Consider the following 14,201-nt stretch of genomic DNA (forward strand, 5'->3'; position numbering starts at 1 on the left):
ATTTTAGTTGCTTAATTTAAGGGATTTAGTTCCTTAGCAAATTTTCTTATTCGGGAGGTTTTACCAATAAGATAATAATAATAATAATAAAATTATTATTATTATTATCCTTTTTATAGTTGGAGATGAGAGAGACTTATCCATAAGATGGGAGACTTATCCATAAGATAATTATTTTTTTTTTCTTTTTTTAGAAGACCAAATTAGTGGTAATTTAATCCACTAATTTTTTTATGTCTACAACTATTTATCATCAATTAATAAACTAGTGATCAATCAATATTTTTTAAACAACATGAGATTAGAATTTCTATGAGGGCCAAGGATGTGTTTTTGAAATTTGGATGAGAGAGGGCACAATATTTACACCTCTAGAGAGTAGTACATGGTACATGAGTGCGAAACCCTAATTTCCTAATAATAATATTGCAGAAATGGACTGGCTAAGCTAATTACATGTAGCCTAATCCAGACAAACTCAAACAGGAAAAGTCAAACATTTCCCATTTTTTGTATCGATGAAGTTGAGTTGCGGCTGAGATATTTTCACCGGTCGGCTTCATCATCGTATGAACCAGAAGAGTAATATGCGTCATCTTTATCGCTATCTGGATAATGTTTAAAGGAACTCGGGAAAGACCCGCTAGAATTAATTTGGTCGTAGCTCGGTGCGCTTGGAAGACTGCATGACCGGAAATTATATGAAGCGCACTGGACCTGATTTGTGTGAAGATCATTGCGTTGATCATCATAATTGCAGGCTTGTTGACGGCTATGGATGTAACTGCAGGGGTCGTTTGAAGGGTACCCACTGTAAAGTTGAGGTGGCTCTTCATGGTTGAAGGTGTTGTTTCTCGGCAGCTGCTGCGGCGGCCATGGCGGTGCCGGCCGTATGATGCGAGGGAGGGACTGCCCGAACCGGAAGGAGAGCTTGAGAAAACCCTTTTCACCGCCTGAGGGGAGCTTCACAGGAAAACTGACGTGGTAGAAGGAGTCGAGCACTCCGGCAAGGTCGAACAGGCACTTGACTGGAACGGTGATTCCTCCTATGTAACGGTTGTGGTGGAAGGTCCGTTCGCAGTAGAATCTAAACATGAGGCGGAGGCGGTTGGAGAAGAGGGAGGGATCATGGAGAGTGAAGTGGAAGAAGGTGTTGTCCCATCTGGGGCATGTCCTACCTTGGTAGTCGACGGCGGTGGAGTACCATCTGTTGGGGTCGATGAAGGGGTCGCCAGAGATGGAGACGATGGCGTAGACCTTCATCTTCAAGATGAGCCTGACATCTTCTAGGTCTTCTGCCGAAAGGTCTGTGATGTCAAAAGATCTGCAGAGTTCTTCCATGCCTGATGGAGATGATGATGATGAGGACGACAAGAGAGGTAGAGATGTAGAGAGATCCAAAGGAGTCCTGAAATTTATGGTGGCTTCACGGCTCTTTTGTATTAGATTGATGTTTGAAATTTATGGCGGCTTCACGGCTGCTTCATGGAGAGCGGGTAGAAAGAAAATTCATGGACATTCACAACACAGGTGTCATATTATAGATGGCATCTTTTGGATAATATTATTCTAAAACCCCCACTTGTCAAGGAAAAAAATATATATATAAAAATAAAACACCCACTTGCTGACAAAATTAAATAGACTTGGTATGACACTATTTCCGTATATATATATATATTCTCATAGACTTTAGGATGTAAAAAAAAAATTATTATTATAAATTAGTTTGTTTGACTTTAATTAAAAAATATATAAAAAATTATTTTTTTAGAAAATAAAAGATGAAAAATTTTAGATGTTGGTTATTAAACAACATAATAATTTATTTAATTAAAAATTTATTTTTATATCATAAGAAAAGATGGTATCAATGTTTTGTTCCTCAAGTCTTTTTTAAAACCGATTTCGAAAACTATATTTTAATATTTTATAAAATAAAAGTTTATTTAAAAATAAAAGAAAAACTTATTTTTTATATTTTTAAATATCTTTATACATAAATTTTTATTTTTAAGAATGAAAAATTATTTTCTACTTTTTTATTATTGGTGTATTTTTTTATTTTTAAAAACATATATTTTTTAAAACATAGTTTATTACATATTTGAATGAAAATTAATTTAAAAAAATGATTTTTCTAAGAGCTGCCGCAATAGGAAAGTGATACGAAATTTGTTGTTAATTGTAAGTCTTAAAAAAAGGTGGCGAGTGAAGAGTGTTGCTCCAAGACCCATCTAATTAAGGAAGAAACACAATTTAATAGCGTGCGTACATGCTTTCTTGACCATTTAAACGAGTGGGAAACTCTCTGGAAACCTCTCTTCCCAGTTGATAAAGTCATAAAACTACATTGAATCTTTAAAACCTTGAATTTGCAGAAAAATCTTATATTGACTCGAATTCAATTGAAAATGTACTGTTCAAAATGATTGCTTTTTAAGGCTGCGCATAGTTTGATTTTTTCCTTTCTTTCTCATGACGTAAACATGAGACATGAAGAAGACTGGTCCAGATTAATGACTTTTATTTTATTTATTTATTTATTTATTTTGACTATAGAGTCAACACATTGAATCTTGTTGGTTGGAAGACTCTCAGTCGTATAGAGCAACGGAAGATTTAAGTTAGTAAACCCCAATAAATATGCCAGTGAATTTTCATGAAATTGTTAATTCTTTCGTAATTATTCATTAAAGTCTACACATTTAGGTATTGATGATGTTATGAAAGGTGGCTCGAATATAACCTCTTATCGAATCAAATTTTGATATAATTGAATAATTAATTTTTCTAAAAATTTAAGCTTAAGATATGTATTGATCAGGTTGATGAGGTTTTGTACTTCAAAACAAAATCCGAAAATTTGATCATTATAATGAAAAAATAATATTTACTTACATAATTCATTATTGATAAGGTAATTAAAGATTCTGTATTAAATATTTATGGAAATAACTTTATAAGAAAATTAATTTAATAAAAAAATTTATCTATATATATTTGAATTCTAATTAAGTTTTGTCTGGTCAAAGATTCATGATATCTCCCAAAAAATATCTTGCTGTTTACAAAGATTTTGACTTTGTCTTTAAACTAGAAGCTTGAATTTAAGGGTAAAAAAGTGGTAGGTATGAAAAGAGATAAATTAAAGTACAGTTTTTTAAAGAGGGTTTTTTTTCTTTCAATTCACATTTTCCGATGAAATCATCCAATTTAGTGAAGATTTTATATAGATATATTTAAATTTTATCTCCCATCAATGAATTTTCACAGTAGGTCGATCAAAGGTTATTGAAAAACTGACCCACAATTTCATGAACCAATTTACTACCACCATGAAAATACAAGCGAATCCCGGATTTTCTTGGAATCCAAACAGGCATAGAGGAAGAGAATATACAAAAATAAAACAACAAAAGCCAACAACCCAAACCATATCAGTTATGAACGGGGCCGTGATCATGGCTAAGTTTAGGTGCATCAGACACCTCATCTCCCATTAAAATCGTAGCTAATGCTGCCGCTAGCATTTCCAAGCTATTGTCATCAGTCTTCGTCGGCTGCTGCTCTGGTACCTCCTGCTTCATGGGAGAACACCCATTTTCCGACATACTTAGCAGACATGTCGTCGCCGGCATGGTCTAGGAGCCCCTTGACCGGCACGTCAACTTCCTGTTGAGATATTAGGAATGATTTCCTTATATCATTCTTTCCTTGTATCATTTAGTGTTGAGATATTAGGAATGTTTAGATATTATGAAAGTTGAGATATTATGAATATTGAAATATTAGGAATATTGAGATATTAGGAAAGTTGAGATATTAGGATATTAGTTGTTATTTCCTTATATCATTCTTTCCTTGTATCATTCTTTCCTTGTATCATTCTTTCTCATTCTTAGAATGATGATTACCCTCTATATATAATATGTACATGAACGAATGAAAAAAACTACCATTTATCAATTTGAAGATGGTATCAGAGCCATGGAATTGAAATCTTGGATATTTTGTCGCTATGGTAGTCCGACAGCGATCAACCATCCTAAGACAAGCCCTAATATTGATAAGTCAACCTTCAAATGCACTCACTGCAATAAGACTGATCACACCAGTTTGGATATCCCACAATTTCAAAGCAACGACTCTTGGAATGACCAGGAAAACAATAAGGAACCGAGGGTTTGAACCATGGACCTTTAGATCATGTTTAGGCTATCATCACTTTGTTATTAATGATAATAATCTTGATCAACAGAAGAAGGATTTCAAGAAAACCTCGACTGCAATTGTTGCCGAAATAAAAACAAAGGTTAATGTTGCTAAGAAAGCCTTTACATTGGTAGCCGCTACAGATCATGGTGGTAAGTTTTTAAATACTTTTACACCTGTTATTAATAGTGCATGGATAATTGATTCTGGTGCTATAGATCATATGACTTTTGATTCTAAACAGGTTTCACCCCTTAGACCTTCCTCACAAAAAATTGTTTCCACAACCCCAGTCATTGGGGAAGGATCCTTAACTCTTAAAGATACTTTGAATTTGGATTCTATTTTAGTTATTCCATCTCTAGATTACAATCTTTTGTCAGTTTCTCAAATCACTACAGCCTTATCTTGTATTGTCATTTTTTTGCCTGAATTTTGTGTGATTAAGGACATCCAAACAAGACAGACGATTGGTTGTGGTATTAAGCGAGGAAAACTCTATTACTTGGACTTGCAGTCAAAGGATTCAAATAAGTTGCAACAAGCCTTGATGGCAGATGGATCTGAGGAGGAGAAGAAAAAGTCTGAAATTTGGTTGTGGCATCGACGTATGGGACATGCTTCCTTTGGTTATTTTAAAAAATTGTTTCCTAGTTTGTTTGCAAAGAGTGATATTTCTGGTTTCCGTTGTGATATTTGTGAATTGGCTAAAACCCATCGTGCTTCGTTTTCGTTAATTTTAAATAAAAGTCCACTTCCTTTTATGGTTATACATTTTGATGTTTGGGGCCCATCCAAAGTCCCAACTTTGAGTGGTTTACGTTGGTTTGTTACTTTTATTGATGATTATACCAGAATGACATGGTTATGCTTGATAAAGACCAAAGATGAAGTGAACTTGTTGTTTCAAAAATTTCATAAAATGATTGAAACTCAGTACAATGCAAAGGTTCGGGTTTTGCGTAGTGATAATGGTGGAGAATATCAAAGTTCTGATCTTCAAAAGTATTTGGAAGAGCATGACATCATTCATCAGATTACTTATTCCAATAAGCCCTAGCAAAATGGAGTCGCTGAACAGAAAAATCGGCACTTGTTAGAGGTTGTTCGTGCTTCCTTGATAGCTGCAAAAATACCAATATCTTATTGGGGAGAACCAATCACATCTGCCGCATACTTGATCAATCGGGTACCTTCTAGCTCAATTAACTTCCAAACACCTCTCCAAGATCTTACTAATGTTGTAGTTGCCCTAACCATCCCAAATCTACCTCCTCTTGTTTTTGGTTGAGTGACATTTGTGCATCTCTACAAACACCAACGTACCAAGTTAACTTCCCATGCATTGCAATGTGTGTTTGTTGGATATGCATTGCACAAAAAGGGATATCGATGTTACCATCCTCCAACTCGACGAATGTTTATTACAATGGATGTGGTGTTTCATGAAGATTCGATGTATTTTTCATCTGAGTCTGAACTTCAGGGGGAGTACCATAAGGAAATTCAAACTCTCGATTATGATTATCATATCTTTGAGGAGAATGAATCTGGACAATCTGAACTAGTGAACTAGGAAGCGGGTGAGTTGGATATGAGTGGTCAACAATTTGGGTCCGAAGATGTCTTCATTGAAATACCAAATCAATCGTCGTCTACTGAGGGTGTTCTTAATTTGGAACCTGATCCATTCATGAAACGGTTACCACACCATCATAATAGAGGTATTCCTAAACCCCCGATATGAACCTGAATTGTCTACCAAGGTCAAATATCCCATGAGCAACTATGTGTCTAACCATCGTTTGTCTGAATCAAATAAGTCATTTGTAAATCAATTATCTACTGTAGCTATTCCTAATAGTGTGCAGGAAACCTTAGCTGATCCAAGGTGGAAAGCAGCAATGAATGAAGAGATGAAATAATTGCAGAAGAATGAAACATGGGAAATCGTAGAATGTCCACTAGGAAAGAAGCCAATTGGGTGTCGTTGGATCTATAGTGTGAAGTACAAGGCAGATGGTAGTATTGAATGATTTAAAGTAAGACTGGTAGCAAAAGGGTACACTCAAACTTATGGAATTGACTACACAGAGACATTTGTACCTATAGCTAAGATCAACACAGTTCGAGTATTACTGTCTTTAGTTGTAAACCTAGATTGACCATTACAATAGTTTGATGTGAAAAATGTCTTTCTATATGGCGAGTTATCTGAAGAAGTATATATGGATCTTCCACCAGGATGCATGGTGTTAGAAAAGCAATGTCAGAAGGTGTGCAAATTGAAGAAGTTATTATATGGGTTGAAGCAATCATCGAGAGCATGGTTTGGAAGGTTCACAAAATCAATGAAAGCTTTTGGCTATCGTCAAAGTAATTCAGATCACACTTTGTTCCTGAAAAAGCAACATGGTAAGATTACGACACTTATCGTATATGTGGATGACATGGTAGTTACAGGAAATGATCCTGAAGAAAGAAAAGCTTTGCAAAATTATCTATTTAGAGAATTCGAAATGAAAGATCTAGGTCCTCTGAAATACTTTCTTGGGATTGAAGTTTCTCGATCAAGTGAAGGAATTTTTCTGTCTCAAAGAAAGTATGTCTTAGATCTTTTACAAGAGACTGGAATATCGGGATGTCAATCTATTAATACACCTATAGAAGAAGGTTTGAAATTGTGTGTTGAGCCTAATCAAGTATCAACCAATAAGGGAAGATACCAGAGACTTGTGGGGAGATTAATGTACTTAGCTCATACAAGACTAGATCTTGCCTATGCACTGAGTGTAGTGAGTCAATACATGCATAATCCTGGAGAGCAACATATGAATACAGTCATGCGTATTTTGAGGTATTTGAAGAATGCTCCTGGGAAGGGAATTTTGTTAATTAAAAATGTTGATCATCAGAGTATAGAAGTATATACTGATACTGATTGGGCCGGTGCAGTGGATGATAGGCGATCTACATCTGGTTACTTTACCTTTGTAGGTGGTAATCTTGTGACATGGAAAAGTAAGAAGTAGAATGTCATCGCTCGTTCAAATGCAGAAGCGGAATTTAGAGGTATGACTCTAGGACTTTGTGAGACATTATGGCTAAGACTCCTCTTACAGGATTTAGGTTACCTATCTAGGCAACCAATCCGATTGTTTTGTGACAATAAAGCCGCATGTGACATTGCTCATAATCCAATACAACATGATCGTACAAAGCATGTCGAGGTGGATAGATTCTTCATTAAGGAAAAGTTGGATGATAAGATTGTAGAATTGCCAAAGATTCGATCAGAAGATCAATTGGCCGATATCCTCACCAAAGCTGTCTCAAGTCAAGTGTTCTCAAAATTTTTAGACAAGTTGGGCATGTGTGACATCTATGCATCAACTTGAGGGGGGGTGTTGAGATATTAGGAATGATTTCCTTATATCATTCTTTCCTTGTATCATTTAGTGTTAAGATATTAAGAATGTTTAGATATTAGGAAAGTTGAGATATTATGAATATTGAGATATTAGGAATATTGAGATATTAGGAAAGTTGAGATATTAGGATATTAGTTGTTATTTCCTTATATCATTCTTTCCTTGTATCATTCTTTCTCATTCTAAGAATGGTGATTACCCTCTATATATACTCTGTACATGAACGAATGAAAAAAACTACCATTTATCAATTTGAAGACTTCCCCAATGTCCACGTCAGTGTGGAGGTGCAAAACACCAGAGCTGGAGAATGAGCATGAGATGGTCCGATTGAGCCAGCGATTCATCGACAATGAATTTCATGGTGAAGTTCCAAGTGGGTTTGGATCCACCATCCTTATGCACTGGCGTTTTCTGGAGGCTCCAAGGATCGCCAGAGACAGTGGCCACCACATACACATCCATCTTGGAGATTTATTTGACCCTTTTGATCCCCTTTGCAGAAAGCAAGGTTACCTCCAATGATCTATACATCTTTTTCAGCAAAGAAGATTGAAGACAGATTTATCAGAAATTAGATCAAAACCTTAGAAAATTGGAGACAGGCTGTGAGAAGTACTAAGATCAATTTTCTTAGAAGATTGAAGAGGTCAGAAGGAGCATTCTTTTGGTCTTCTTATAAGAGCCATAGAGTTTTCTTGATAACGTGACAAAGAGATAAGTTATAATACTATTGTTCAACCTTATTATTCATTGTATAAAGTCAATATCTATAATAGGTTCGGTGATTTGAATTCTATCTTGTTTGATATGAAAAATGGGACGATATATATGGTGAATAAAAATTATTATGTTTATGTCTATGCGGTAACAACTTTCTCTTTTTTCTTATACCAATTTTTGATATAGTAGATTTTCTTCTCCATTTTTTCCGTTTAGAGTTTTTCACGTAAATCCATATATTTTTATTCTTTTTTTTTTTTTTAAATTGCCTATCCTCATTTTTCATAACAACATATAATGTATGTAAGATTTTTCAGCATATAACACATTTATTTCTATCTCATTTCAACAATTTTTTACTACTTGAATGTCATTCCTCACACAATACAAGATGAAAATCTCTTAATGATTCTTCTTGATTTGCAATTTGAAGATTGTAATAAACAAGAAAACTAGGATGAAAGTGAATCAAAGAAAGATTAGCAAATGGAAGAATGGTTCACTTGCAAAAAAATTTTTGAAGCTCTTCAATATATGATGCTATGGTAATTGCATAAGGTTGGTTTGTACATAAATGAACTTGGAGAGCTTTAGATACGAGTTTTGGAGAGAAATTAGCCATTTTTTTTAAGACAGTATCACTAATTATGAATAAATAAGGTAAAAGAAATTTAAAATTTAAAATAAATTAATTTTATTTTAAATTATTATTTTTAGGTGTAGGCTGCGACATTAAATTATTTTATTAAAAAGAGATTAATCTAACTTAAATTAAATTATTAAGTAATATTATTGATTTAACGAAATCGTGTCTATTTCACTGTCGTGCCTGCAACTTGACGGTCTTCGGAGACTTTACCCAACAGAGAGCCAAGTCCTCTACAAATCTAAATTCACTGGAAAATTCGCGGAGAAGACGGAGTCATAACGGGTACTTCTATATCAAGCTATAATTCACCTTCAAACTTGATTATAAAAGGGTATAGAGATCTAGCAATAAGAAGTTGCAGGCTTGCAGCTATGGCGCCTTTCTACGGTTATGGTCCTCCATCACCACCACCACAGCCACCAGGTGGCGGCAACAAGTACCCGGCGGCTCCACCCTACTCGTGGCCCTATCCACCCCCCGCTCAATGGTCTACCCACCCCCTCCCCCTCCTTATTATCCAGGTTATTACCCACCTTACCATCCACCATATTACGGCTATGCAATGCAGCCGCTGCTGCCGCAACAACAGCGACACGACGGGATTGGAGGTGTAGAAGTCGCTAGGGTTGCCTTTGCTGCCCTTACGATCCTCGGTCTGAACCCGTTTGGGTTCTAGATGGTGGACAGCTTCAACGTGGACAGACATAAGTAAGTGAAGATACATGTCTAGCTAGACGTTTTATATGGCCTTTGCTTCTTTCTAACAGACACAAGACAAAAACGAGTCAGTCTCCATTGAAAGATGGACCCAGAGAATCATTCTGCGCCATCTATATAGCATTACTCTTTATGTGTGAAGTTAATCTGTGTTCTCTTTGTTTTGTACTCAGCAATCATATTATTAATAAATCTGTCCACCTCGCCTCGCAGTTTTTAATTTCGTATGGTGTAAATGGCTAAACGTATCTGTAGTCGAACTTCTTATTTAGATATAGAAGAGAGAGTTTCCCACTGCGCTTTTGATCCTTGCAGAACATCAGCCTTCATCAAAATCAGGTTCTTATAGAAAGAGAGAGTATCATGCTATAATATTGTGAACAGGTTCAGGAATTTCCCCTTTTAATTTTGAGCCTGAAAACCTCCTTGATTAGCCACAAGTAATTCATACTTAATTAGTTGAGAAAAGAAGCAATGGAATCTCAAGTGAATCTCAATATCACCACATGCTTTTACCTAAAGATATATGGATTATATGTAGACTTCCTTAATCGATCTATTCCTTCGATATTTGGGAGCTGTGGATAGGAGAGAATATTCACATTCAATTTTTCTTCTATAACCATCTGCATTCAGTCAACTAAAAGCGGCTAAAAGCATAGAAAGATGGCATTAGTTCACATGGGTTTTGTAACGAAGTTTTAAAACAAGAGTACAAGATTAAAAGGTATATATATATATATATATATATATATATATATATATATATATATATATATATATATATATATATATATATTCACATGGTTCACGTCAGTTTCTACCGGAACTATGGGAAGACATTCAAGAAGCCCCGTCGTCCCTACGAGAAGGAGCGTCTGGATGCAGAGCTGGAACTTGTAGGAGAGTATGGCCTCCGATGCAAGAGAGAGTTGTGGAAGGTTCAGTATGTGCTGAGCCGCATCCGTAATAATGCTAGGATGCTTCTCACTCTCGATGAGAAAAAACCCCGCCGCATCTTTGAGGGTGAGGCTCTTCTTAGGAGGATGAACAGGTATGGGCTTTTGGATGAGAGCCAGAACAAGCTGGATTATGTGTTGGCCCTGACTGTGGAGAACTTCCTCGGGCACCGTCTCCAGACACTTGTGTTCAAGTCGGGTATGGCTAAGTGAATTCACCATGCTCGTGTCCTCATTCGGCAGAGGCATATCAGGGTTGGGAGACAGGTGGTCAACATACCCTCATTCTTAGTGAGGATGGACTCTCGGAAGCATATCGATTTCTCCCTCACAAGTCCCCTTGGAGGCGGTCGCCCTGGGAGAATGAAGAGAAAGAACTTGAAGGTGGCTGCCAAGAAGGCTGCTGGCAGAGATGATGATGCCTAGGTGGAGAGGCAGGCCGTGATGGAGATTGAGGTTTTGGGCTTGCCCACGATGACGAATATGGGCTTGAGTTGGAGCCCAGGCCCAAATATGTTGATGGAGGGCCTCATGTTCTTCATGCCAATCACCCTTATGGCCCATACCCATATTGAACTAGCCCATTTGGCTGCTTCAATCTTGAGCAATTTTCAAGCTTCTAATTTTCATAATTTATCTATTTATTTATTTTGTTTTATTTTGTTTTATTTTTACATATTTTTAACTCAGCTTAAATTCAATTAAAAGACAAATTATTAGGATTGAATATCATTTTCAAAACTTAAAATAATTCATATTTTATCTTCTCTTCCTTAGGTGTGTGTAATCATCATATGTGAAAATTTTTATATAATTAGATTATGTCGGTCTCAATGAATTCTCTATATTCCAAATCTTAAATCATATTTCCAAAACTTAGGTCTTTAAGCAATTTTTCAAAAATTCGACTTTCAAATTTAATTTTCACTCTCAAAAAATCCCACTACTCACTTCCATTCGTTTAAATATCATTTTGATTAATTAGTAACGTTATTCCATATTTATCTATTTATTTCTTTTAAAAAAATCTCAATCATCGAAGTTCAATCTTTCAAAGGTCTGATTTGCAAATTTAACTTTTGATCTCAAAAGTCCCATTATTCGCTTTTGTTCTTTTAAATATCATTTTTGATTAATTATTAACATTATCCCATATTTATTTGTTTATCTCTTTTAAAAATCTCAATCATTAAAGCCCTATTCTTAAAAAATCTGGCTTTCGAATTTAATTTTCAATATAAAAAAATTCATTATTCACGTTCATTCATTTAAACATTATTTTTGTTATCATTATTATTATTTCATTTATTTATTTATTTCTTTTAAAAATTTCAATCCATAAAGTTCAATTCTTCAAAAATCTGACTTCTAAATTTAATTTTCAATCTAAAAAATTCCACTATTCACTTTCATTCGTTCAAATATCATTTTTGTTAATTATTATTATCATTCCATATCTATTTATTTATTTCTTTTAAAGATCTCGATCATTAAAGTTCAATTCTTTAAAAATCCGAGTTCCAAAAAATTTAATTTTCAATTCAAAAATTCCACTATTCACTTTCATTCGTTTAAATATCATTTTTGTTAATTATTATTACTATTCTATATCTATTTATTTATTTCTTTTAAAGATCTTGATCATTAAAGTTCAATTCTTCAAAAATCCGACTTCCAAATTTAATTTTCAATTTCAAGAGTTTCACTATTCATTTTCATTCGTTTAAATATCACTTTTGTTAATTATTATTATAATTTCATTTATTTATTTATTCATTTCTTTTAAAAATTATAATCATTAAAGTTCAATTCTTCAAAAATCTGACTTCCTAATTTAATTTTCAATCTTAAATATTCTACTATTCACTTTCATCCGTTTAAATATTATTCTTGTTATTATTATTATTATCCCATATTTATTTATTTATTTCTTTTAAAAAAAATTCCAATCGCTAAAGTTTGATTATTCAAAAATCTGACTTCCCAATTTAATTTCCAATATCAAAAACTTCACTATTCACATTCAGTTATTTAATGATTATTTTCGTTATTATTATTATCCCATCTGTTTATTTATTCACTTATTCATATATTAAAAATCTCATATCTAAATAATTTCTCAAATTTTCAATCTCTAAATCCAATCTCTAATATCTAAAATTCTATTTTTTACAATTATTTACTCAATCTTTATTATTTCGTCATTGTTATTATTCCATTCATTTACTTATTCACTTATCCACTTATTTAAAATCCTCTCTCTAAATAATTCTTCAAATTTCCAAATTTCTAAATTCAATTTCCAATTTTCAAAATTCCCATTTTCGTAATCATTTATCCATATTTTCGCTACTCTGTTCATTTATTTATTCACTGGTTCATTTATTTAAAATTTCATCCCTAAATAATTCTTTAAAATTTCGATCCCTAAGTTCAATTTCCAATTTTTGAAATCCTAACTCCCGTAATTATTTATCCAATCATTATTATTTCGTCATTATTATTATTTCATTTATTTATTTATTAACTTATTCATTTATTTAAAATTCCGTCTTTAAATAATTCTTCAAAATTCCTATTTCCAAATTTAGTTATCTGAAACTCCAATTTTCCAATTTCCAAACTTAATTATCAGTTTCTAATATTCCAATTCTCACATTATTCCGTTACTTATTTATTATTATCATTTTATTCATTCATTTCTAAAAATTCTACCTCCGAACAATTTCCAAGATTTCCAACTTTTATAATTCAATTTTCACAGTTTCTACTTCTCAAATGATTTTTAATTCCGGTTTCCTTCAAAATTTAATTTCCAAGGTCCCAATTTTCGTAACTTAATTTTTTTAAAAATCCCGAACTCTCAAATAATTTTTAAGATTCCAATCTCTTTCAAATTTAATTTCTAAAATTCTCATTCTTACATTTAATTTCTAAAAATCCAATTTTCAAATAATCTCTAAGACTCCAATTTTCAAATAAACTTCAAAAATCCAGTTTTCCCTTGAACAACTTTAATTTCTGTTTGGTGATGTATATGATATGTTTTGTGCTTTTTATTGTACACTGACCCTATTTTTATGATAGCGCGTTGCTCGTTCGTGGCCCAGGTACGCATCCACTCTCTTTCTGGTCATTCTCTCTATGCATGTTTTGGTTCCCATATATGCATGATCGATTTAAGTATCCTTTGATTTTCCTATTGATTGCCACGTCAGCTTCATTTTATTCGTAGAAACTCGACTTTAGGGACTTAGAGGGGTGCTACGGTCTTTACCGTGCCTTCCTGATAACTAACCTGACTCCCGAGCCCGATCTGGTTTTTCATAGACCACCTTTTTCAAAATAAAGAGTCACACTTAGGGTTTTCTTTCTTATTTTGTTTACCCTCTTAAAAATAAAACAAAAATAAGTGGCAACTCCAAGTCATTTTCTAATAAATAAAATCATTTTTAAATAAAAATCGAGCTCGCCATCGAGTGGAAAATGCATGAACCGAAATGCGGG

General features: G+C 33.8%; 1 protein-coding gene and 1 pseudogene across 1 annotated transcript; one reads left to right on the plus strand and one right to left on the minus strand.

Annotated features, from left to right (window-relative positions):
- Window positions 1–546: 546 nt before the first annotated feature.
- On the minus strand, window positions 547–1,341 carry LOC117918227 (protein SRC2 homolog). The gene has a single exon (XM_034834735.1). The coding sequence runs from the start codon at window positions 1,339–1,341 to the stop codon at window positions 547–549; it is 795 nt and encodes a 264-aa protein (XP_034690626.1).
- Window positions 1,342–10,538: 9,197 nt separating this feature from the next.
- On the plus strand, window positions 10,539–11,120 carry LOC117918228 (annotated as a pseudogene).
- Window positions 11,121–14,201: the final 3,081 nt, after the last annotated feature.

Source organism: Vitis riparia, chromosome 7, assembly GCF_004353265.1.
Source record: "Vitis riparia cultivar Riparia Gloire de Montpellier isolate 1030 chromosome 7, EGFV_Vit.rip_1.0, whole genome shotgun sequence".
NCBI lineage: Eukaryota > Viridiplantae > Streptophyta > Magnoliopsida > Vitales > Vitaceae > Vitis > Vitis riparia.

What these genes read in the sequence shown, in the direction of transcription:
- LOC117918227 (XM_034834735.1), bottom strand. Translation starts at nt 1,341, where the DNA reads ATGGAAGAACTCTGCAGATCTTTTGACATCACAGACCTTTCGGCAGAA.